The sequence below is a fragment of the Macaca fascicularis genome, chromosome 1 (genome assembly GCF_037993035.2).
Source record: "Macaca fascicularis isolate 582-1 chromosome 1, T2T-MFA8v1.1".
Taxonomy (NCBI): Eukaryota; Metazoa; Chordata; class Mammalia; order Primates; family Cercopithecidae; genus Macaca; species Macaca fascicularis.
Genome location: NC_088375.1, coordinates 228,703,081 through 228,727,374, shown reverse-complemented (window position 1 = coordinate 228,727,374; position 24,294 = coordinate 228,703,081). Strand labels below are relative to the sequence as shown.

General features: G+C 58.2%; 1 protein-coding gene across 3 annotated transcripts in view; it reads right to left on the bottom strand.

The window, feature by feature from the left end:
- The window catches only part of CHD5 (chromodomain helicase DNA binding protein 5), an 81,159-nt gene extending 58,187 nt beyond the window's left edge, over positions 1–22,972 (bottom strand). For 2 of the 3 annotated variants that reach the window (XM_045387953.2, XM_045387962.2), the window contains exons 1-3: positions 22,595–22,972; positions 10,667–10,794; positions 1,935–2,114 (exon numbers count right to left, since the gene is read on the bottom strand). In XM_045387953.2, coding sequence (XP_045243888.1) covers positions 1,935–2,114; positions 10,667–10,794; positions 22,595–22,673 — 387 coding nt within the window. In that variant the 5' untranslated portion in view covers positions 22,674–22,972. The remainder of the gene's footprint in view (positions 1–1,934; positions 2,115–10,666; positions 10,795–22,594) is intronic. The other variant, XM_065530599.2, reaches the window with a different exon arrangement.
- Between the last annotated feature and the right edge of the window lie 1,322 nt (positions 22,973–24,294).

The following is a 24,294-nucleotide window of genomic DNA, read 5'->3' as shown; positions in this document are numbered from 1 at the left end:
AGAAACAGCCTCTGATAACACCAATGGGTCCCACAACCCCGATGCCCCTTGCCTTTCAGTTCTCAGGGCCCTGATTCCACACATCCCTCTACTGCCTAGGCCCCAGAGCTGGGCTTCTGCTCCTGCAAAAGAAGGCTGCCCTGAGCATCTCCCAGCACTGAGAACCAGTCTGCCTGTCCAGGTTGCGGGAGGCCTCCAGAGCCCATTCTTGCCTCTTGTTCTGTGACACCTCAGAGAAGTCCCCAGACGGGGCCCCCTCTGTGGCTGACCTGCCCCCATGGACACACACGGCTGTTCCTGATGGCACACGGACCCCTTGGCCCCCACCCAGGACAGCAGAGCAGCAGGTGAGCGAGGGGATGATACTGTTACGGGGTGACCCTGAATCACTCCCTTAAGTGAAGCTTTCAGAACTGCCAGCCCTGCAGCAGTGATCTGTCTCCAGTGACTCACAACACTCCACTGACTCCCGAAATCACCCCCGGTGTCAGGACACCGCCAGGAAGAATTGCTCCTCCTCCGGCACCTCCCAACTTCAGTTATTCACATTCATGATTTCCGCCTCACCCAACAGCAACTGTACTAATATTTACAGAGCGTTTATCTTTAAATCCGCGGCCAGCCCAAACTCAGCCTCGGTGTCTCATAAAAGAACAAAGGGAGCACAGTGTTCCTGGATGGCACTGTCACTCACCCGCTGCCTGTCCACCAGCCTCACCCCTGGCCTCTCCGCCTCCCCAAGGAGCCCCAGGGTGCAGCCTCTGAGACTTCAGAGCACCTCAGCATGACCATAAAGGCCTGGCTTACTTCACATCATTTCCCATGTTCCTGGGGATGCTGGACCCAGGGGAGAGCTGGCCCATCTCTGTAACTGCTCTGCCCCGCATGCACTAGGAGACTCCAGGAATGCCTGCTTGGGCAGGATTTCAGGACACAAGTTCCCTTCCTACCATAAACAAAGCTGTCCAGCACTTCTTGTGGCAAAGAATCCATTTGTTGTTTTATTTTCCCAAATTGCTCCAAGCAAGAGGTTCCTGACACTAAACTGGAGCTCACACTATCTATCACTCTCCCCAGAAATAGCTGCTCACTCGTGCGGGCAAGCTGTTGGCAGAGCAGACAGTACATCAGCAAGATGCTGCACGATCTCCACCACTGAGCCCTAAATTTCATCCATCCTTACTGTGCATGCACACACGCACGCACGAGAGCACACATGCTCATGGCTCCATCTTCAGGTCAGCTGGGAAAGGACACTCTGGCCCTTCGGACTCAGGCTCTCAGGTCAGAAGGCAGAGAACAGGCCGGGCACAGTGGCTCACGCCTGTAATCCCAACACTTTGGGAGGCTGAAGCGGACAGATCACCTGAGGCCAGGAGTTCAAGACCAGCCTGGCCAACATGGCTAAACCCCATCTCTACTAAAAATACAAAAGTTAGCTGGGCGTGGTGATGCGTCCCTGTAGTACCAGCTACTTGGAAGGCTAAGGCAGGAGCCACCGCACTCCAGTCTGGGCAACAGAGCAAAACTCCATCTTAAAAAAACAAAAAACAGGCTGGACACCGTGGCTCACGCCTGTAATTCCAGCACTTTGGGAGGCTGAGGCAGGTGGATCACGAGGTCAAGAGATGGAAACCATCCTGGTCAACATGGTGAAATCCCATCTCTACTAAAAATGCAAAAATTAGCCAGGTATGGTGGCATGCACCTGTAGTCCCAGCTACTCGGGAGGCTGAGGCAGGAGAATCACTTGAATCTGGGAGGCAGAGGTTGCAGTAAGCAGAGGTCGCGCCACTGCACTCCAGCCTGGCAACAGAGCGAGACTCCATCTCACAAAAAAAAAAAAAAACAAAAAAAAAACCCATATAGGCAAGAGGCTCAGCCCCTCCAACGGGGATGTCGCTCTGTCCCCCCAGCCAGGCCTCCATAGTCACCTTTAAACATCCGTCATCATTATCATCCTCATCCTCATCCTTCTTTTTTCGCTTGGCTTTTTTCTCCTTCTTGTCCTTGAGTTTCTTCTTCTTCTTTTTATTTGGGGAGTAGTCACTACCCTCACTCTCCGACTTCTCTTCCAGATCCTCTTCATTCTCTGATAGCTCATCATTGCTTCCCTGGAAAAGAAGGGGGACAGTGAGGGCAACAGAGGCCTCACAAACATCCAGAGTCCTGGGTGGCAGGATGACCCTGAAAGCTACCTCCTGGCCCACGCTGGGGATCGGTCATCATCAGGGACCACTGCTCACGGCTCAGCCCCAAAGTCCAGCCAAAGGGGCAACCCCAAGCCAGCCTAAGTGAAGTCTTGTCTCCAGGGTCTACGCCACAGGAAGCAGTGGAGCCTGCAGATGAGGCAAGGTGAGAGCAGCTCTCTGGTGAGAGCAGGCTTCTCCATCGGCAAGCTCAGCTTGGCCTACTCCGGCAGCCCTGCAGGTGAACTCAGGCTCTGCTTCAGTCATCATCAGGCTTCTACGGACTTTGGAGGCTGAACCAGTTTTACATGACGGGGCATGGACCCAGGAGCCGGTGTTGGAGGATGTGGTCCCAGAGTTAAAAAGCCAAGTGCAGAAGGCCGGGCGTGGTGGCTCAAGCCTGTAATCCCAGCACTTTGGGAGGCCAAGATGGGCGGATCACAAGGTCAGGAGATCAAGACCATCTGGCTAACACGGTGAAACCCCGTCTTTACTAAAAAATACAAAAAACTAGCCGGGCGAGGTGGCGGGCGCCTGTAGTCCCAGCTACTTGGGAGGCTGAGGCAGGAGAATGGCATGAACCCCGGAGGCAGAGCTTGCAGTGAGCTGAGATCCGGCCACTGCACTCCAGCCTGGGCGACAGAGCGAGACTCCGTCTCAAAAAAAAAAAAAAAAAAAAAAAACCGAAGTGCACAGGAAGAGCCCCAGCCAGGGAAAGGCCCCAGCGAGAGAAGAGCCCCAGCCAGGGAAGAAAGAGCCCCAGCCAGGGAAGAGCCCCAGCCAGAGAAGGGCCCCAACCGGAGAAGGGCCATTGCATCTCAGGCCCCAGCGCCGCAGCGCTCTGCTTAAGTTCACATCCCATGGAACTGCGTTCGTCAGGTGAAACCTGTAATTAATGCAGCGTGCACATCCCAGTTTTCTCCATGTGCGGACTCTGCAGACACTACTACGGATGGCACAAGCCCACCTTCCCCCACTTCCATCCCAGCCTGGCCTCTTCCTCTCCATACGAGACAAGGTAATTTAGGCAGCTCTTAAGCCTAGCTTCCTTGATTTAGTTTCCTGTCTGTACAGGCAGAAAATGGCTCATTTATATGGAGATAAGGGCGTTTACAACCACAGCACCCCACGAGAGAGGTGCTGCCCCTCGGAGAAAGTGATTTACTTGTGGCCTTTAGAGATGCAAGTCGCAAGTCGACTGGCGAAGCCCTCCACAGCCACTTCCCAGGGAGGGGCCAGGCAGCAGGGCCATGATCCCCGCCGTGCGCAGGGCTTGCCATGCACAGGACTGCCATTAACTGTTTTCAGGGTGAGCAGGGAGAGGCAAGGGACGAGACGAAGAGAGAACCAGAGAGATAAAAAATGAGCTCAGGAAACAGCAGTGGCGGGGAGGGAGGATGGAGGAAAGAGGGAGGGAGGGAGAGAAGAAGGGAGGGAGAAGGAAAGGAAAGGGTGGCAGAAGGAAAGAGAGTGAGGGAGCAGCAAAGGCAGGGGGCCTCCCTGGATAGTCTTGGGAGGCTCCCAGCCCACCTCTGCCCTTTCAGGCCACACTGTCAAAAGGGGATGACCTGCCTTTTCCCAGGAGAGTGGCTCCAAACAGGCACATCCAACAGTTAGTGGAGAGGGAGACGGTCACTGAAGGGGGAGGTGAGGGTCCCCTCCTCTAAGATCCAGCTGGGAAGCACCCCCTCCAACACGCTGCCTGCACTTCCCCACTCTCCTGGAAGCCCCGCTCCCTCTCCCCTGCCCGCCAACCTCCCTGTTCCCAAACCTCTTAGCCCATTAAGCCGCCAGAGTTAGCGGCGCTGCCAGCTGCCAGTTAGCAGGGCCTCTGTGCTCTTTGCTTTTCCGGAACCCGGGTGTTTCCGGGAATACTGACGCGGCCACTGGCTGGGAGCCTACTCTCAAGGCTGGAGGAGATGCTGGGCCCTGGAGCCACAGCTCCCAGGCTCAGCCTCAGTCCTTTGGGGAGGTGGAGGTCAGACAGTGATGTCCATGTCCCCTTGAAGGAGTCAGAGTTTGGCCAGCTTCAAGAGACCAGCCTTCAGGAGATCTGAGAGACACGCTCTCCCGCAGCCCTCGCCCCAGCAGAGGTAAGGACAAGGGAGAGAAGCCGCCATGAACTTCAGCACCACGGACAGAGGCTGGGGCTGGACAGAGGAAGGGGCCCTGGGGGGCCTTCAGCTGCCAGAGAACAAACCTCACAAACCCACTGAGCATGAAGTGGGGGGACCCATGGTTAATCCTGCATGGCCTGCCAGTGAGTCCCAGGCTCCCCAGGGAGGCTCTGCCCCCTGCAAGCCTGAGACTCGGGCAAGTCACTGTGGCAAGCTAACCTCAGCTTCATCATCTGTGAACTGGGGATGCCAGAAAGGATGGAAACACGGAGACTGTAAGAAAATGCCTTGAGGCTGGGCGCGGTGGCTCACGCTTGAAATCCCAGCACTTTGGGAGGCTGAGGTGGGCGGATCACCTGACGTTGGGAGTTCAAGACTAGCCTGACCAACACGGAGAAACCCCATCTCTACTAAAAAAAAATACAAAATTAGCCGGGCATGGTGGCACGTGACTGTAATCCCAGCTACTCAGGAGGCTGAGGCAGAAGAATCGCTTGAACCTGTGAGGCAGAGGTTGCAGTGAGTCAAGGTCGCGCCACTGCACTCCAGCCTGGGCAATAAGAGTGAAACTGTCTCAAAAAAAAAAAAAAAAGAAAAGAAAAGAAAATGCCTTGAACATCTCTGACACGGGAAAAACCTAAGCACAGAGAAGCAGTGCTCTGAGCCGGGGTGGGGCGGGGTGCACGATGGGACATGCACCCGGGTCTCTAGGGCTGGGCCGCCTTGCCGTGTCCTGGGCAGGGGACTCGGCCAAGCCAGAGCAGGCTGCAGTGAGAATGACCCTTTCCCCCGACACCACCATGCCCACGCATAGACACCAGAGGCCACTGTGATTCTGATGATGCCTAGAACATGCCCAAACGACCCATGATGACCCCAGCTCTGCTTGGAAGCCAAAGATAAAGCCAGGATGACAAGCTGGAGGGGACACATCAGAGTCACCCCCACATTTCTGCTGTTGGAATTGCGTTCAAGCTAACTGCACAGAGGCTGCCAGCAGCTAGGCGGCAACACGGTACAGAGGGAGCAGGACCCGGACAAGAAGGGGCTGCTGTGGCAACATCTGTGGGGTGCTGACCCGGCATCTGATGGCAAGCAGGCCCCTTGACGACCTGCAGGGGAGACCAGGAGTGGCGGCCCAGAGAGAGCCGGAGGGAGGGAGGGATAAGGAGAGGAAGGTACCTCCAGCAGCCTCCACTGTCTGGCAGGAGCAGCAGCGCACGCCAGCTTGGGAGAGTAGGGCTGGCAGAAGGCCGTGAGCCCGGCACTGACAAAGGGCTCACCCAGTGTCCACTCAGAGTTAAGTGGCAGGGCAGGAGGGCACAGATCCTTGGCACGGAATGGGCTCAGGTGACGTCGGGCATGTCTGTTGCCCATCTGTGGCCCCTGCCCTGCTGTCACCCACTGGGGCTCAGGCAAGCCAGCAAAGCCCTCATTTCTTGGAAGCAGGTGCGCTTCTCTCCCTCCTCCATCAGCCTGCACTGGGGAGAGTCCAGTTGAAGAGAAGGGTCTGACTCCCAAGTCCCCACCTGCCTCCCCTGCCCTGAGCCTCTGCCCTGCCTCCACCACATGGAGCCCCCACAGCTGGGCCTCCCACCTGCACCAGATCTCATCAGAGCCCTCCTCCCCTACCAGGGGCTGGCTGAGGGTAACAGTGCAGGGCAGAACCCTGCATCCAGCTGTTTTGACACTCTAGAACTAGGCCTCCTTTTTGTGGTGTTTTTCCAAAATCTCTCCTTGCAGAGAAAGCTCCAAATAGTTCTGAAAACACCTAACAGAGCAGTGGCCCATCAGCGGGACCTGGAGGGACGAAGCATCATCCAGTGGCAAGAAGGGAAGAAATGATCAAGAACCAGAGATAGATTTGCAGTTCAGTATCTGAAAACATACAGAGAGGCTCACAGACCAAGCCACATGCGGGGGAGGAGACACAGACACAGACCAGTAATTCCCTAACTAAGCTCCCGAACCAACCCAGCCCTAAGGTTTAAGGGCCATCAAACCACACTGCAGGCATGAAGATCCAGATGACAGTTGGCCTTCGACCTGGGCACTGACCTTTCGGCTACAGCAGCCTTAGGTGTGACTACAGGGGATGCTCCATCAGCTAGCAGAAGAGTCTTAGTGGATGTGGAGTCCCCACATGGAATCCACCTGCAAAGCTGCCTTGAATGTTATGCCCAGCCTATGTGTGCCAGGAGGCAGGGGCAGGCAGGAGGGGTCTCTGCTCTGAGCCCCCACCCTGCTGAAGGCACAGCATGCGATCAGGCCCTGGGGATCCCAATGGACAGTCCCGCTGCCCTTCCTCCTTCCCAGCTCCACAGATGTTTCTTGGCGGAGGCCTCCCACCTCCATCTCCCTTCCCTCTAGGCCCGATGCTCCGAACACACACCGCATCTCCTGAAAAAGGAGACATTTAAACTCAAAAGGAAGGGTGCGGAGAGTCGGTCATTCTCCATTTGGGGTCCTTCAAGATTGAGAGGGAAAAAGGAAGAATGAAATAGGAGCCTTCCCATTCACCAGTGTTATAAACAGTTATAATTTAGCACTGAATAATTGGTTGCTATGGTAACCGCTGCAGTACAGGTTGAAATCATTTCTCCCTCCTGCGCTCGCTAGGGTCTGACAGGGAGCTTCATCTACATATGCTCAGGTTCCGGCTGCAGCCCGGTTATTTTATGTAAATCAGAATCCACGACTTGCTGCCGGCCTCCCCCAACCAACAAACTGCGGCTTGCGGCCCACCTGCCCTGGTCCCTTTGCCCCATCATCTTGGAGCCACCTGGTTGGAGGCAGGGAGGGGCAGAGGGGTGAAATCCCCTTGCCTTTATCCTGGGGTCCCAAGTCTGCCAGGCAGGTGGGCAAGGGGGCACCCAGCAGCTGGGCCACAGCATGCTCCAGACCCCCTAAGATCTGACAGCTGGCCCGAGCCAGGCTCTCAAATGCAAGGGAGAGGGCACCTCCGGAGGCCTCTTGTCCATCCCAGCCCCCTTCCCCTTCCAAGAACCAGAACTGCATCTCAGCAGAGAGAAGGAGAGAGGGTGAGGAAGGGGTGGAGCGAATGAAAGGGAGGGAGGGAAATGAGGGGAGAGGGGGAAGAGAGAAAAGAGGGCCAAGGACAGAGAGGAGATGCCGAGAGGTTACCAAGGTGGAGACCAAGCACAGGCCAGAGGGAAGGACCAAGTCTGAGACCCAGAGAGAGACAGACAGGCAAGAGCCAGAGAGAGACAGGGACCTGGACAAAAACCAAAAACATATTGTCACAGAAAGAAGCGGGAGGGAAGACCTGGGCCAGTTGGAAAAGGGAAGGCTCAGCGTGATCATCGCTCTGGGAATGAGAGAGTCGGAGAACCAGCCCTCCCAGGCCTCAAAGACCACCTGGCCCCCAGCCCCCAGGCCTCGCCACTGTCCAGACGCTGCCCACCCCCCAAGCCTCCTTCCTAGCCAGGGCTGGGGCTGTACCCTGAGCCCAGGAGAGGGGAGGGGAGCCAGCCCTACCTGGGGGGACAGGGGCTTCCATAGGTCTCTGCTGCACCCCACTGGTTCCTTCATCTGCATTTAGGAGCCAGGCTCACCCAGCACAGTGGCCTGAGACCCAGGCCCAGGTGACACTGCCCTTCTTGGCCTAGACTCCCACCCAGCTTCTAACTCAGAGGAGGTAGGCAGGGGGTGCACAGGTAGGAGTCCCTGCCATGGACCACGAGGCCTCAGGGTCCTAAAATCCACATCACCCTGAGCCCATGGAGCCCAGGTGTGAGGAGTGAGGGCGGGGACGGCAGCAGAGCAAGATTTCACAGCCTTTGCCAGACGGTCTCAGTGCCTTCATCCCAGGGCCTTGCAGCCCCAGAGCCATCTACCCCCTAGGGGCCCAGCACAAGGACCGACCTCTGGGGCCAGGGGGCAGCGGCCACAGCAGCAGAAGAGGAGGGCAGGGGCTGCAGCAGGGAATTCAGGGAGTCCCTCACCAAAGGAGCTGGCTCACAGCCTCTCCTTCCCTGGGGGACCCTCCAGGCACACAGTTCCCGCTTCCCCTGTCCTATCTCCGCGTCCCCATCGAATCACAGGGACAGGGAGCTTCACCCTCTTTGAGACCCTGGGGAAGATGCAGGAGCCTCAGAGCGTAGGCCTGGGAGTCTCTGGGGCATGATGGGCCAGGCAGGAGCCTCGACACCCAGCTCCACAGACCCGGGTCCCCCCTTCACCTCACAAATCCTCCCCATGCAGCCCCCATGCTGGCCCAGTGGTAAGGGGGGGTTCCTGGAAAGGGACAGACACACATCCATCCCCGACACTGTGCCAGATGGGGCACAGAGCTAAGGGGCAACAGAGAAGGCAGGCAGAATCGGGCAGAGGGGCCAGGGTCTCTCCAGGGGAAGACAGGGTGGTATACACACAGTCACATGCACACACTCGTGTGCACGGAGGACCAGAAAGGCCTGGATCGGCTGCAAAGCAGGTGGGGGTGGGGGCAGGCAGCAGTGGGGATGCCACACAGGCTGCGGACCAGGGGGCCGTGGGGCATGGTCAAGGCACACTCAGGAAGCTTTCCTAGGAGGGCCCAGGGCTGCAGGGGCCTGGCAAGGCAGAGGCCGGGAGAGGAGGGCCGGTAGGAGGTGGGTGAGAGATGCTGACCGCCGCCCCCAGCAGAGAGCACAGGGGCAGGACACACCTGGGGCAGCTCTGACCAGAGGGGTGGGGCCAACACCTCCCAGCCCCATCCTTTCCATGGCAGTCCCTGAGCTCCGTGAGGACCAAGGACACAGTCCAGGGCAGGCTCTGCCCTCCCAACGTCCCCAGGCTGACACCCAGACCAGAGGAGGAACCACAGGCTGCAGGTAGAGTTCAGAGCCCTCCAAAATGCCTCCAAGTCCCCAAACAAGCCGGGGAGGTGGAAATGGGACACAGACCCGAGGCCCAGAGGTGAAGGCAGGGACCCTCGCCCCCTGCCACCACCATCTCTCCCTCCCCAGGGCTCTGCTCCTGCCTCTGGCCTGGCCCTGGAGCTGCCAGGGGAGCCTGCCAGGCTGTCATGTCACATCAGTCTCTCCTCTGCTCAAAGCCTTCCAGTGATCGCACCTTGTTCACGGGACAAGAGACCCATGGTGCACCCCCCGCAACAAGCCCTCCCGAAACCCTCACAGCAGGGAGCATCTCCAGCCTGGGACAAGCTCCCCAAACCCACCCCTAGGCTCTTCTGGCAGCCACCTCCCCATCTCACTCTGCAGGGAGGCCTAGATCCAGGCCCAGTGCTGCCAAGGGCACCCGCTTAGCATTAGCACCTCACCCCACCACCACTGCACCTCACCAGCTACCTCCCTGTGCCTCTCACTTGCAAGGTGGGGCCAGCCCAGTCCCCTCTAGGCAGGGGGAAAGAAAGGTGGAGAGCTGGCCTCAGGTCCCCCCGGGGCAGGCAGGAGAGGAGAAACACGCCTGGCAGGGGCAACTGGTGCAGCTGACAGCCCTGGGTTCAGATCTCAGTACTGCCACTGTGTCACTGTGTGACCTTGGGCCAGGGCACCTCTGAGCCCCTGCTCTCCTCTGTGAAGTGAGGTGCCTGCCGTTGTTCTCAACACAGGGTGGCCTGGAGGATCAGAGGAGACACCCAGAAGGAAGCCAAAAACATATGGTGAGGAAATGGCAGAGACCCCAGTGTGCCAGTGCAAGTAGGAAGGACTTAAAGCTGCAAACTCGCCTCAGTTTCCCCATCTGCCAACCGGCGATCATCCTTCAAATGCCACCAATTTCCAGGGCTGGTCATGAGGATCAAGTGAGCCCGCGTGAAGCACAGAGAAGCACGCTCGGAATGTGTCAGCAGCGTGGGAAGACAAGGGACATGTTCGCACCGTCACACCCCGCCAACCAGAGGCAGCGGAGCGTGCGGCAGCCTCGCCCATCCAGAACCAGCCAAGAACCAGGGAGAAAGTGACGGGAATGAAGAGGTCACCTGCAGGTGACTGTCCCTAAACGGGGCGTTGCTTCTCTTCAACTGACTTCACTTTCTTCAGGTTTCAGTTTAGAGAGACGGAGTCAGCTATGGAGCGGGGAGCGGGGCAGGCAGGTAGGGAGGCACCGTGGCGACAGAATCTGGCCCTGTCCCCACACAGGATAGGACAACGGGAGGAAGGAAAAATGACGCTCCGACATCCTGCTCCAGAAACAGGATAGCTCACCAACGTCTTAAAAAGGTTTCCGTGCACAACGCTTCGTATCAGACACTGGTTATGGCATTCTTCATCAAACTCAGCTCTCAGAAACCCTCAAACTCCAAGGTCCAGGGACCCCAGCCCTCCTCTGCGGCCAGGCAGATGCAGCCACAACCCCACCTGACCCCAACTCGCCAGCACAGGTGCTGCCCCTCACCTCTTTCTTCTTCCGCTTCCCTTTACACTTGTTTTCCTTGAGCTTCTTGGGTTTCTTCTTCTTAGGAAGGCTCACGGGCTCCACAGGGAAAAAGTCATCGAAGCCTTCAAGACCACCATCTTCTTCTTCTGGAAAAATCAGAAGGTGGCAGTGGTTACTCCTGAGCTTCCTCCAGGACAGCCCTGAAGACACAGCGCCAGCCCTGGGGATGCTAAGACCCCGGACACCCAACTGTGCCAGGTCACAGCCACCCTGCTCTCCCCAGACCTGGTGAAGTGGGAGAACACAAAACAGGGGCCCCAGCTCTAGGGACTGTGTGACATCACCTCACCTCCTGGCCTTTCCTTCCCTCCTCTGTAATAGGACAATAACCACCTGGCCCTGACAGGACAGCGTTCAGAAAACTGAACCTCCACGAACAACAAATAGAACTGCCTTGCTGCCGTCACTGCCCGAGAAACAGAGCGCCTCTACCAGGAAGGAGTCGGGGCCGACAGAGCAGAGCACAGACCTCAGTGAGGCCCATCTCTCCCCTCCACAGAGAGGACCACAGTGTGGCCAGGAGGCGACTTGAGAACGCTGGACCTGCCGGGCACGGTGGCTCACGCCTGTAATCCCAACACTTTGGGAGGCTGAGGCGAGCAGATAACCTGAGGCCAGGAGTCTGAGACCAGCCTGGCCAGCAGGATGAAATCCCGTCTCTACTAAAAATACAAAACTCAACTGGGCATGCTGGCAGGCACCTGTAATTCCAACTACTTGAGGCTAGAGAATCGCTCAAACCCAGGAGGTGGAGGTTGCAGTGAGCCGGGATCGCACCACTGCCCTCCAGCCTGGGCAACAGAGTGAGACTCCGTCTTAAAAAACATAAATAAATAGAGAGGGAGAGAATTGTGGACCACAGGGACGCTCGGGTCCCATACCTGAGGTCCCTGGGGATTTGCAGGACAAACTCAGCAAGGAAGATGCCAGGATACACCATGGGTTTGACAGGATGCTGCCTCAATAGAGAATCCAAGACCATATTGTATCTCCTCCTGAATCCCGCACCTGTGCACACACAGGCATACAGGTCCACACTCCCCCACCTCCAACACACTCACAACGGGAAACCAAGCGCATTACAGCTGGGCACTAGAAAGCTGTGACAGTCCACAGAGAGATGCTGTGCCCAGCACACCTGAGTGTTCAGGAGCTGCCCTCACCTGCACTGACTCGGAAGGCCGAGGGGGCCCAGGCCGGGCAGGCTCAGGAGGGGAATATCTTTGAAGACACTGGCCACAGTTCCAGGTCTGCCTCCCTCAACCTCCAACCCACAGGAAGGGCTGACACGTGTCCTGGGGGGTGTGACACGAGACCCCTGCTGTGGCAGCCGTGGCCTGGGGTCTGACCCTCATCTGGGAAATCCGGAGAGACAAAGGGTAGCCAAGCCTGGAGTTCCCGCGCACCAGACATGAGCCGTGGAGGGGCAGTGGGGAGGGTCCTCTTGGCAGGCAGAGCAGCAAGAATCAAACCATCCAAAGTAGAGACACTTCTGCCTGTGGGGGCAAAGGAGGCTTCCAGAAGGAAAGAACCTCCAAGAGTCCTCTAGAAGGGCTCACGAGAGAGCGAGCCCTTCATGCCAGCCTGCGGCCCCAGCGCCCCATCCAGCTTGCCCTACCCGCTCTCCACCATCACCTGTGCACTCAGGAGCACTCAGGGGAAGCCGAGGAGCAAAGAGAAGCCCCTCAGCCTCAGACCCTCTGCCACGGACACCCCAGACCCGACCCTCTGTGACAGTGGAGACACAACAGGGAGTGTCACTCAGAGTCTGAGGGTTGCTTCGAGTGGGACCCCGAGGAGGACGAGAGGTCCTGGGGCCACCAGGAGGCTTTCACCCAGAAAGCGGGCAGAGTGTCCCCACTGGATCAAGTTTACAGACAGAGAGCCCCTTCCCCCAAGGAAGTTTTTTTTATCATAACCACTTACAGCTGGCAGTGGTGGCGCCAGGTTTGAACCCAGGCAGTCTGGTGACCTTAGGGTCAACAAAAGGGCCTCGAGGCGTCCCCCAGCGTGGCCCACACGCTCAGACACACTCGCCACATGCAGACACACAGACACGCATGTGGCCCAGGACACACCCAACACTCACCTGTCACCCTCCACACAGGCCCCCATCGCCTGGCCTGGGACCCCTGGAGAGTCCTAAGCAGAGAAAGGGGGACAGGAGGCCTCCTACCCTGGGTCTCTGGGGCTCCCATTGCCCACACCATGGGTGCAGCTTTAGCCCCACCATCCCCACTCCTCTGGGGCACTGGTGGCTCTGGTGGCTGAGCGGACGCCCCTCCCACCCCTGCATCCCACAGGGCCAGTTTGCACCAGGGGAAGGTGGGGGGCTGCACCACTGTCTTGGTGCCTCTCTGCACCAGGGCCTTCCTCAAGGGTAGCCAGGTGCTTGGGGCTCCCACACGGGGAGGGCACCCTGTGGAGGGCTAGGGCACACAGGGGAGCCAACAGCAAGGGCTGCCCCAGGTGGGTTTATATGGGTCAGGCCCCACATAGCCAGGGGCAGGGGCTGGGCTGCTCCAGCTGACCCCGTCCCATTCCTCTGATCACTGGTGTGGGAAGGTGGGGATTTTTCAAACCAGCTGAAAACGTGCACAGGGATCCCCCCAGACTTGTCCTGCAGAGTAGGTGTCGGTGGGGCAGTGGCAGAGCTGGCAGGGAGCTGTCTGTGGTGGGGCAGCTGATGGGATGCCAGTCCACAGCTGCCCACTCTGCCACCCGGCCTCCGCCTCCCCCGCCACCGCAGGAGACCGCCTGGGCAGAGCCACCCCCACACCCTGGCAGTGCCCAACGCTGCTTATGTAATGGGCTCCGGCTGATGCAATCTCGAGGGGGGGCCTCTCCCTCCTGCTTCCTTCCAGCTGTCCCCTTGCAGCAGGGTGGTCCCAGACTTAGGAAACCCAGCCCGGCACATGGTCACTGACTGGTCGCCTGAGCAACAGAATGGACGAGGGCATGCACAGGTGGCTGCCGGAAATTCCGGAAGGAAGTCTGGGATCTGCCCATGGGTAAGGGGAGGACAAAGGAGGACCCTGCTCTGGCCCTACCCCACGCTCAGAACAGGCCTCTGAGGACAAGGCCCCAGACCCTCTGCCCGTGGACAGACCCCCCCACTCTGTTCCCAGAAGACCTCACAGCCCAGGGCCTCTGCCTGGTGAAACCCGCCTCTGAGAAGGCTCTGGAGCTGGCACACGGGAATGGGAACTCAGCCCTGCCTACCCCTGTCTCTGATGGGCCCTTCCTCTCCCCAGATGGCTTCAGGTGGGTGGCCCTGAAGTCACCGCACACCTGATTCTCTGTGACACTGCCCCCACCACCACCCCACACAGTCCGGTCTTCCGCCAAGCCTCAGCCCCTTCCCACCCTTGGACACCCTCTGCTCCTGCAGCAGGCCCTGAGCTTTCCAAAACCAGACCTGGGGGTCACCATCCAAGCAACTCCACAGTCAGCCTTTCCCCAAGCCCCAGCCTGTGCCCTTGAGCCCACCAGTTCCTCCTCCCTATGGCTCCATCTGGTGGGGACAGAGCAGAGGCCCTGATGGTTCCAAGACGCAGAGCATGCAGCCAGTGGTAAGGCAGGATCCCACCCATGCCAGGTGAGGGACTCCGGGGAGGTGCAACCTCACCTCAGAACTCCTCGTCCTGCCAGCTCCTGGCCCCAAGTGGCTGCCTCACCGCCCTCCTGGCCCACCTGGCATTGCCCTCGTGCACCAGCCCTACCCCTCCAGGGCCTGAGGCTCCACAGATCCAAGCCTGCTCTAATGAAGACCCATTACCCTGTGATCACCCACCTCCTGGGGGTGGAGGTGGGGTGGGGCTGAAGTCAACCAGAGGAAGGAGAAGCACCTTCTGCTGCTTCCTCCAGAGTTCCCCCGGCCCCTGTGTAGCTCCCAGTACGCGCCAGCTCAGCCCTGAGGGATCGCCAGGCTAGCCTAGGCTGCCACTGCAGGCTGCGGCCAGGCTGACGAGGGTAGTGCATTGCAATAGCGGCAGTTACCTGCATACCATCTGCCAGGCTCGTGCCAGGCCCAAAGTACCTAGTACTGATTAATCTGTATCAGTTCAACACAGCAACTCAGAAAGGGGTACTATTCTTTCTGGTCTGCAGCTTTTATTTATTTATTTATTTATTTATTTTAGAGACAGAGTCGCTGGCTGGAGTGCAGTGTTATGATCATGGCTCACTGCAGCCTCGACCTCCTGGGCTCGAGCGACCCTCCCACCTCAGCCTCCTTAGCAGCTGGGACAACAAGCACAACCACCACGCCTGGCTCAGAGATGGGTTCTATTCTTATCCCCATCTGCAGATTAGGAAACTGAGGCTCAGAGGACCTCATTATTTACCCACATCTCAGTCCTACAGCTGGCAGTGGTAGAGCCGGGTTTGAACCCAGGCAGTGGGCGCCCACCCCCTTGCCAAGTCTCTCCCCCAGCACCCTCCCAGAATCCAGCATTGAAACAGCCCACGCTGTGTAAACCTGCTCGGTGTATGCCCTGGGGACACTGAGGTGACTCAGGCTGGTCTGTGGTCTGGAAGGTCACAGGTCCCTCAAGGGGGTCAAAGCTGGTTCACCACACTAGTCCCCCTGCATACAGCCCCACGGCTCTGCCAGGCCCAGGCTCCAGCCCCCGACTCCTCTGGGGGGGGCCGCAGCGGAGCAAGGACGCAGTCGCCAGGGCACCTGGCAAACACAAGGTGATCAAAACAAGGGGAAGGCATGTGACTGTGGAGCGAAAGTTAGGTCATCTGATTCTCGGTGGTCGAAGGATTTGCAGGGGGCCAAGCCAGGAGCTGGGATGAGAACACCATCACCAGGTTGCAAAGGCTGGCAAACCTGCCAAGGACAGGGACCCGGCTCAATGTCCACCGCTCTCTACAGGACCTGGGGAGAGGGGCTCCTGCTGTTCCCCACCCGGACTCCCCAACCAGCACCAAGCAGAGAATCAGGCCACCAGGAGGTCAGGAGGAGGGAGTAACAGGGGCAGCAGAGGCTTAATGCTACCCTTCCTGGGGGTGACGCCAGCAAGTCCCCTCCCCACTGAGCCTCTCTCTTCATCTGTGAAATGGCCGTAATGTGGCAGCCTTTCCCCCACGGCGATGGGGAGAAGTAAAAACTGTGAATGCAAAGCATCCACACGATGCCTGCAGGTGCTCAGCAATGGCAGGCAGAGCCCAGCGAGACTCAGGAGGGTCAGGGCAGCAGTGGTGAAGGGCAGAAGGCAGTGGTCTCTAGTTTGGGCACTGCTGGGCCAGGGGTTCTCAGGGCCACCCTAGACGCTGGCCAAGAAAGAGTCCTCAGGCTAAGGCTGCCGTTAGTCCTTGAACCTCCCCCAATAAGACAGGCCCTATGCTGGCAAAGGGGGGCAGTACACCCGCCCAAGAGAGGATTCATAATTTATTTATGACATTTAACAAAACCCAGACATCACCTCATTGGTGTCACATCAAAAGAAAGCATCAGTCCTGAGTGGGGAGTGGAGGGAAGAGACAGAGATAGATGAGGCATTTACCCCAAGTGACTGGGGCCTGGGGGGAGTCAGTATGGGGGTGCAGGGAAGGCAGGGAGAGGCCCCAGGGCATGAGTGGGGAGGAGGACAGACAGGTGAGAAGGGGAAGAGAGGGGGAGTCAACCTGGAGGGACAGGGAGGGACAAAAGAGAGAGAAATGGCCAGACAGAAAGAGAGAGGCATGGGCATGACCTCAGGGGAGATGAAAACTGACAGATATGGGGAGAGAGGAAGAGAGAAAGACAGGGAAAGAGAGTGAAATAATGACAGAGCCACAGAGATAAGCAAAAGCCCCAGAAAGTTAGACAATACACATTGTGTTCAGTACCCAGCTCAGAGAAGATATTCCAGAAGTCTCTGATGGGTGGATGGATAATTGTATAGTCAATGGATGGATGGTGGATGGATGGTGAATAGATTGATGGATGATGAATTGATGGATAGATGGTGGGTGGGTGGGTGGATGGATGGATGGATGGTGGATAGATGGTGGATGGATGGATGGATGGCAGATGGAAGGATAGTGGATGGGTGGATGGATGAATGGATGGTGGACACATGGTGAATAGATGGATGGATGATGAATTTATGGATAGATGGTGGGTGGGTGGATGGATAGATGGATGGTGGATGGATGGATGGATGGGTGGCAGATGGATGGATGGTGGATGGGTGGATGGATGAATGGATGGTGGACGGATGGTGAATAGATTGATGGATGATGAATTGATGGACAGATGGTGGGTGGATGGATGGATGGTGGATGGAAGATGGAGGATGGATGGAAGGATGAATGGATGGTGGATGGATGAGTGGTGGATGAATGATGGATGGACGGATGGATGAATGAAAGATGAATGGATAGATGGTGGGTGGGTGGGTGGATGGATGGATGGCGGATGAAGGATGGATGGATGGATGGTGGGCGGATGGTGGGTGGATGAATGAATGGTGGATGAATGAATGAGTGGATGGTGGATGGATGCAAGGTTGGATGGTGGATTGATGAATGGATGGATAATCGATGGATGGATGGATGGACGGATGGATGGCAGATGGATGGATGGTGCGTGGATCGTGGATGGATAAATGAGTGGTGGATGAACGGATGAGTGGATGGTGGGTGGATTAATGGAAGGATGGTGGATTCATGAATGGATGGATGGTGGGTGGATGGATGGATGAATGGTGGATGGATGGATGCATGGATGGATGGTGGATGGATGAATGAATGGATGGTGGGTGGATTAATGGATGGTGGATGAATGGATGAGTGGATGGTGGATGGATGCAAGGTTGGATGGTGGATTGATGAATGGATGGATAATGGATGGACGGATGGATGGATGGATGGGGGATGGATGGATGCATGGATGGATGGTGGATGGATGAATGAATGGATGGTGGGTGGATTAATGGATGGTGGATGAATGGATGAGTGGATGGTGGATGGATGCAAGGTTGGATGGTGGATTGATGAATGGATGGATAATGGATGGACGGATGGATGGATGGATGGATGGATGGATGGATGGCGGATGGATGGATGGTGTGTGGATGGTGGGTGGATGAATGAGTGGTGAATGAATAGATAAGTGGATGGTGGGTGGATTAATGGAAGGATGGTGGATTCATGAATGGATGGATGGTGGGTGGATGGATGGATGAATGGTGAATGGATGGATGGATGGATGCATGGATGGATGGTGAATGGATGGATGGATGGATGCATGGATGGATGGTGGATGGATGAATGAATGGATGGTGGGTGGATTAATGGATGGTGGATGAATGGATGAGTGGATGGTGGACGGATACATGGATGGATGGTGGGTGGATGGATGGATGAATGGTGGGTACATGAATGGATAGATGATGGGTGATGGGTGAATGGATGGAAGCATGAATGGTGGGTGGGCAGATGTATGGATGGTGGCTGGGCAGATGGATGGATGGTGGATGGGTGAATTAATGGTGGATGGATGGATGCATGGATGGATGGTGGATGGAAGATGAACGAATGGTGGATGGATGGATTGATGGATGGATGAATGAATGGTGGGAAGCATGGACAGATAGTGCATGGGTGAAGAGTGGATAGGAAGAACAAGAACAAATGGATGGATGGACAGATGGATGAACGGATAGATGGATATACATATGGATAGATAGGTGGATGGTGAACGGTAACTTCACCATCATGGTTGGTTTTGTGGGTAGATGGGTAGATGTGGGAGAGCAGGAAGATACATGGATGCATGAATGGATGAATGGATGGATGGATGGATGGATGGATGGATGGATGGATGGATGGATGGTGGGAAGCATGGACAGATGGTACATGGATGAATAGCGAGTAGGAAGAACAGATGGATGGATGTATGGATGGATATGGTATGGATATGGACTGATAGGTGGATGGTGAATGGTTACTAGGTTGGTTTTGTAGGTGGATGGGTAGATGTGGGTGGGTAGGTAGATGGATGGATGGATGGATGGATGATAGGTGAGCGACTGAATGAACTGATAAAATCACAGATGGATCTTACTACCTGATCAACTTGGAATGATAATGAATAACCCACTGGCCAAGTCACTGGGCAAAGTGTGCTGCTCATTTTGCCTCCCTCCTCCCAGAAAAGAATGTTAAACACAATCAGGCTCCCTGGGACTCCCCCCACCAAAAACACCATGCTTCCACAGGGGTAGGGGCGCAGGCTAAAAAGTCATGGTCTTTTGGGAATCATGACTGTCGCTCTCTCCGGGCCCCTGGACCTGAGGAAGCAAGCCTAAGATACTCACACAGCTAGGGCCAATTGTCACTGGGGCCAGAGTGGTAACGGTGCCTAGTCCAGACGCTGCCCAGTCTAGGCTCACTAGCTTCATCTGTGATTGAGGAAAAGCTGGGCCAACGAGGCAGGGAACTTGCCAGCCCAGCAGTGGCCCTAAGAGGGCTGAGAGCCACATTTTCTGAACCCCTCTCCTGCTTCCCGCCAGCCCTACCTCGGGCTTCACGGCCCTCCTCCCACCCAGGCTCCCACTCCCCTGGGCTTACTGGTTAAGGATGCAAGTATCAGAAGCATTTCCTTGGAGAAGGCAGGACAGCTGCCCCCCTTGGCTGGTGCTAATTACACCAGCCACAGTTTATTGAGTACCTATTATGTGTTGGGCACTGTGGCCTAAAGTTCCACGTGCACTGTTCCTCATAATAACCCTCTATGAGGTAGCCAGTGCTATGTCCCCATTCTACAAGTGGGCACACCAAGGAGAGGGCTGCCTGGCACTCAGCTAATGCTCAGAGCTGGAATCCAAGGCCTCATCCCACCAGTTCTTGACCCCTGGCTTTGACCAGCCACCCCAACTCCCAGGAGAATCTGGCAGCTGCTGGTCCCCAAACCAGAAGAGGCACCCACCCTGCCTTCCTCCTGGAAACTGGCTCAGACACCTGCCTCAATGCCAGAGTTGGCCGGGGCAAACCTCCCCCTCCCCACCACCACCGCATGGGAAACACTAATTCACTGCTGAGAGTGAGCAACTCCCAGGGGGAGGTGGGAGATGAGCAGAGTCAAAGAAAAAAGATAGGACAAGTCATGAGTTCAATAGCTGTAGATTGAAAAATCATCATGACAGCTTCCAAAACACCAGTTCTTCCAGCCACAAACTTCCGTGTTTTGGAACCAGCTGGCTCTGGTCTGTGGGGGTCACCACCGCTGAGCTTGGACTCAGGGTGAGTGGGGGGCCAGCAGTGCAACTTGACAGGAGGCCTGTCTTCACAGCCAGAAGCTGGGGTGACCTAGGGAGTCCCAGCCCTCAAGACACTGAAACCACAACCATCTCTCAGGAATGCATGGTTCCAGGCGCTGGGCACGGCAGGTTATCGAGAGAGTTACACTTGAAGGGGACACCCACAGATCCAAGAGGAAACTGATGATAACGTTTTGAGTATGTGGGGTGTGGTGACACAAGCATGTAGTCCCAGCTACTAGGGAGGCTGAGGCAGGAGGATCGCTTGAGCACAGGAGTTGGAATCCAGCCTGGGCAACACAGCAAGACCCCAGCTCTTCCAAAGAAAGCATGACAATGTGTCTCAGAGTGACTGGAAGGCCCTGTCTTAGCAAGGGTGTCTCTCTCTATCATAACATTCAAGCTGGGACCTAAATGACTAGGCGGCAGCGGTGAGCAGACGAAAGAGCAGGTCAGACAGAGGTCACAGCCAGGGCCCCATGGCAGGATGGAGCATGGAGGGTTTCAGAAGCAGCACGGAGGCCAGTGTGGCTGCTGTGAAGAAAGGGGCACAGGAGTGGACCAGGACAAGGGTTTCAGAGGCGACTGGAGCCATGAGGGTCAGGGTCTGACTTGGGTTCACGAGGTGACCCCAACTGCTGTGCAGAGGGTAGTCATAAGGACTGGGTAGAACGCCCTGGAGGGGACTGGCAGGAGGAGACAGAGGCTTGGACATGGAGAGAAGCCAGGAGCCTGGGAAGGCTCTGGAGGTGGAGCAGCTGGCCTTGCTGATGGATGGGGGCAAAATCCCCAGGCCAGAGGTGCCAGAGCAGGGCGTCTCTTCTGCAGGGCTCTGGGGGTATTCCTGGACGCTCTGGGGCCAACCCACCAAGGGGGAGCATGGGTGGTGGGCAGGATGACCAGAGCCCCGCCTCTCTGGCCCAAGCAGTGAGTCAGGTACCTACTAGACTGGGGCCACCTTCCCTGGCCTCTTCCCCTCCCCGGCCTCTATGTCTCCACATAGGCAGAGAAAGCAGGAGTGTAAGATAGGAAAGACAGCCAGGGGACTACACCGCAGGGTCAGTGCAGCCCAGAAATGCCCCTGATGCCACAAAAGGGCCACACCCCAAACACCACAACAAACAACTTACTGAGGAAACAGCAAACTGGCTCACTGGGGAGCCAGCCTCCTGGGTGGAAAATGGCCACTGACTTTTGTGCCTGTGCTGGGCCTCAGAGTTCCCCTCCAGAGAATGGGTCTAATTCCAAGGACCCAGGATATGACAGTCAACTATTGTCCAGGCAACCCCACCCCAAGTGAGGACTCCCCTATTCCCCGTCCCCAGAACGCTTGCTGCCAACTTGGCCTAATAGGCGAGGTGAGTGCCAGGCTCCTGTAGGAGCCCAGTCACAGCATTAAAGCCACCAACTAACCAAGCAAGCAAACAGAAGGGGGCAGGGGGTGTGGCCACCTGGTGGGAATACCCTCCCCAGAAGACACTGGCTGCTTCCTCCAAGAGGAGCTGGAGGTGTCCATGTGTGGAATCTTCTCACCCCTGGAAGTCAGAGGGGACCAGAAGCAACTTCCTGGGCTCGGGAGGGCCTCCAGCCTCCCACAAGTCTCTCCGAAGTCCAGAGGGGCCACAGACTTGGTGCAGGGAAGCCAAGAAGTAAGAGTCTCCCAGAAAGCAGGGTGGGTGGCTGACAGGGTGGGGCCCTACCCAGCTGTGCCAGGAGGGAAAACGTCCCAAACAAATGGCGAGCAGTTAACTAAAGAACTGTCCTGCAAGGCAACCCCTGGCGCACAGTCCTGTGTATACTAAATTCTGAGACAGATAAAAGGAGAGAGATGGTAAGGGCAGGGGCGGTGGCCCTGGGGCATCAGGCCCGTAGCCAAGGCAGAGTGGGTTAGGAACGGCCACCACCCTGGGCGATGGTGGGGCTGGAGACAGCGGCGGGCGCTAGGTCGCTCCAGAAGGACGCCGGCGGCCCGGGTAAAGTGCTTGGGAGCAGTGGTCACAGCGCACAGAGGCCCATGGCAGGATGGAGCAGGGGTCTGAGCCCGTGCGCCCCAGAGCCGAGCCCTCCTAGGCCGGGAGGGAAGCCTCCCCATCCTGGGCGCTCGATGCGTCCCCAAGCACCGCCGGTCCTCGCCCCGCTCTGGGCCCCACCCAGCCCGCCCCGCGGCCGAGATGGGCCAGGGGCCGGGTCCCGCCTGCCCGCGGAGAGGCCAGAGGCGCACGGTGGCGGGATGCGGGCGCGGGGTGCGCAGCTCCAGGAGCTAGAGCGATTCCCGCCCCCTTCAAGGGCACGCGGGCTGACCCCGGCAGCGCCGCGCCCCCTCCCCGCCGGGGCCCCCAGCGCAGGCTCCCGCCCGGGTTCTTCTGGCCCGCCTGGCCCGCGTCGCCGCCCGGGGGATCCGGATCGCACCCCGCCCTTAGCCGCCCTCACGCCGCGCCCGGGCGCTCACCCAGCCCGCGCCCTTGGCCGCGCGGCGCCAGGAGGGCGGGAGAGCAGCCCCGCAGCCCAGGCGCCCCTCCTGCGCGGCGCCAGCCCGGCCGCACCGCCCCCGCCGCCCGTGCTCCGGCCCTGGGCCCGGCCCGTCTCGGCGCCCCCGCCGCTCTGGCCCGGGGCGCACCCGCGCCCCGCTCACCTGACATCTCGTCCTCGTTCTCCATCTCCTCGGCGAACAGCCGCGGCAGCTCCTCCTCGGTGCCCAGTGGGCCCCGCATGCCCGGCGCGGGGAGGAGGGGAGGTGGGCGCCCCCCCTCCCGCCGGGCGCGGTGCCAGCCTTAACCCGTGCGCTGCCGGACGGGCGCGTGCGGCGGGCGAGGCGGCCTCGGCGAGAAGATGGCGGCCGCCTGCCCCCCCCACCCCCCCAAACCTCCACCCCCCCGTCTCGACCCCCCTTTCTCTCGGCCGCCTTAGCCTGCTCCCCGCAAAGCCCGGGCGCTCCGCCCACCGCACCCCGCAGCCTGAGTCCCGCAGCCCGCCGAGGGTGGCGGCGGCAGCGCCGGAGGCACGGCGGCACGGCGGGGGGGCGGCACACATGCCCGGATTGTGACGTCCAGTCTGGTTGCTGTGGCAACCCCATCCCATCGTTCCGGCAGCGCTACTAGTTAACAGCAGAGAACAAGTTGGGGGACTAGTCCTGAGGGGCCGGGTGAGGGTGGGGACTGGGGAGCGCCCCGGCAGGGGGAGCCGTCGAGGCGTCCGCACGCCTGGGGACCCGACGGACGAGCGGGCAGCCGGGATTTGGCGAGCCCGGGCGCAGGGGGAGGCGAGGCGCACCCGGGGCAGGATGAGCCGCCGCCGCTTGCCTGCTAAGGCACTGGGCCCCGAGCCCCGGAAGGGCGCGGAGGCGGGGTCTTCAGGGCAGCGCGCGGCCCGCTGCCCCACTCGATTCACAGGCGCCGGGACCCGCCCCGCACGCGGCTCCGGCCTCGGCACGTTCCTAACCCCCTCTCCAAAGAGATTTAGAAGAAAAATGTGTTCCACACTTTGGGAAAAGACGCTCTGGAGACTGTGGGTCTGATTACTGCCGAAAAATCCGCGCAGGCGGGCTCCCCTCACTTGCTTCCCCGCTCCCACCGCCCACTTGCCCTCTTCCAAAAAGCCCCTCCAGGCTGGGTCCAGCTCAAACCCATGCAGACCCCTGGGGGTGGTGCGGATCTGCGATGTCTGTGCCCAAAACTCCCGCTCAGAAGCGACACCTGTCGCAGAGCAGGAGGGAGCCGCTGCCACCAGCCCTCGGTCGTTAAAGGTAAAGATGGAGGCCAAAGCCCTCGGGAGCAAGACTGGAATTTTAAATAAGCGCCTCCAGTCTCCGCGGCGGCAAGTCTTAAAGCTACCTTAAGAAGGCAAAAGTTCCAGGGGCTGGCCGACCGCCAGCTCTCTAACCCCAGAAGGCCCGTGAAGGGAGGGTCTCTCACTGCCTCGCAGGGGCACTGGGGGATCCCACCTGAGACACGCAGGATCGGCAGCAGTTTTCCGCTTCTTCCCGTCCAATTTTATTGCCAGCAAGCCCCAAACAAAAGACCCTCTGCATTCATCCCTGGACAAGGAGAGGTCGGTCCAGCCTTCTGGAACCAAAGACTGGGGTGTTGGGAACCCCTCCATCTCCCAGATCCGCTTTAACCACGCTGTAGATAGAGACGCTGGATCAGCCCGGTACTGGCCGCCTGCAAGGGGAAAGGAACCTTCTTCAGGGAAGCAGTCCAGGAAACCAAAGGGCCTCCCCTCCCAAGGCTGTGTTTCCCCCACAGAGCCGCTAGCCAGGGGGAGCCCCAGATCACTAAGGCTTGAACCAAACCTGCTTCTTCCTCGTTTCCAGACCAACTGTCTCCCTAAATG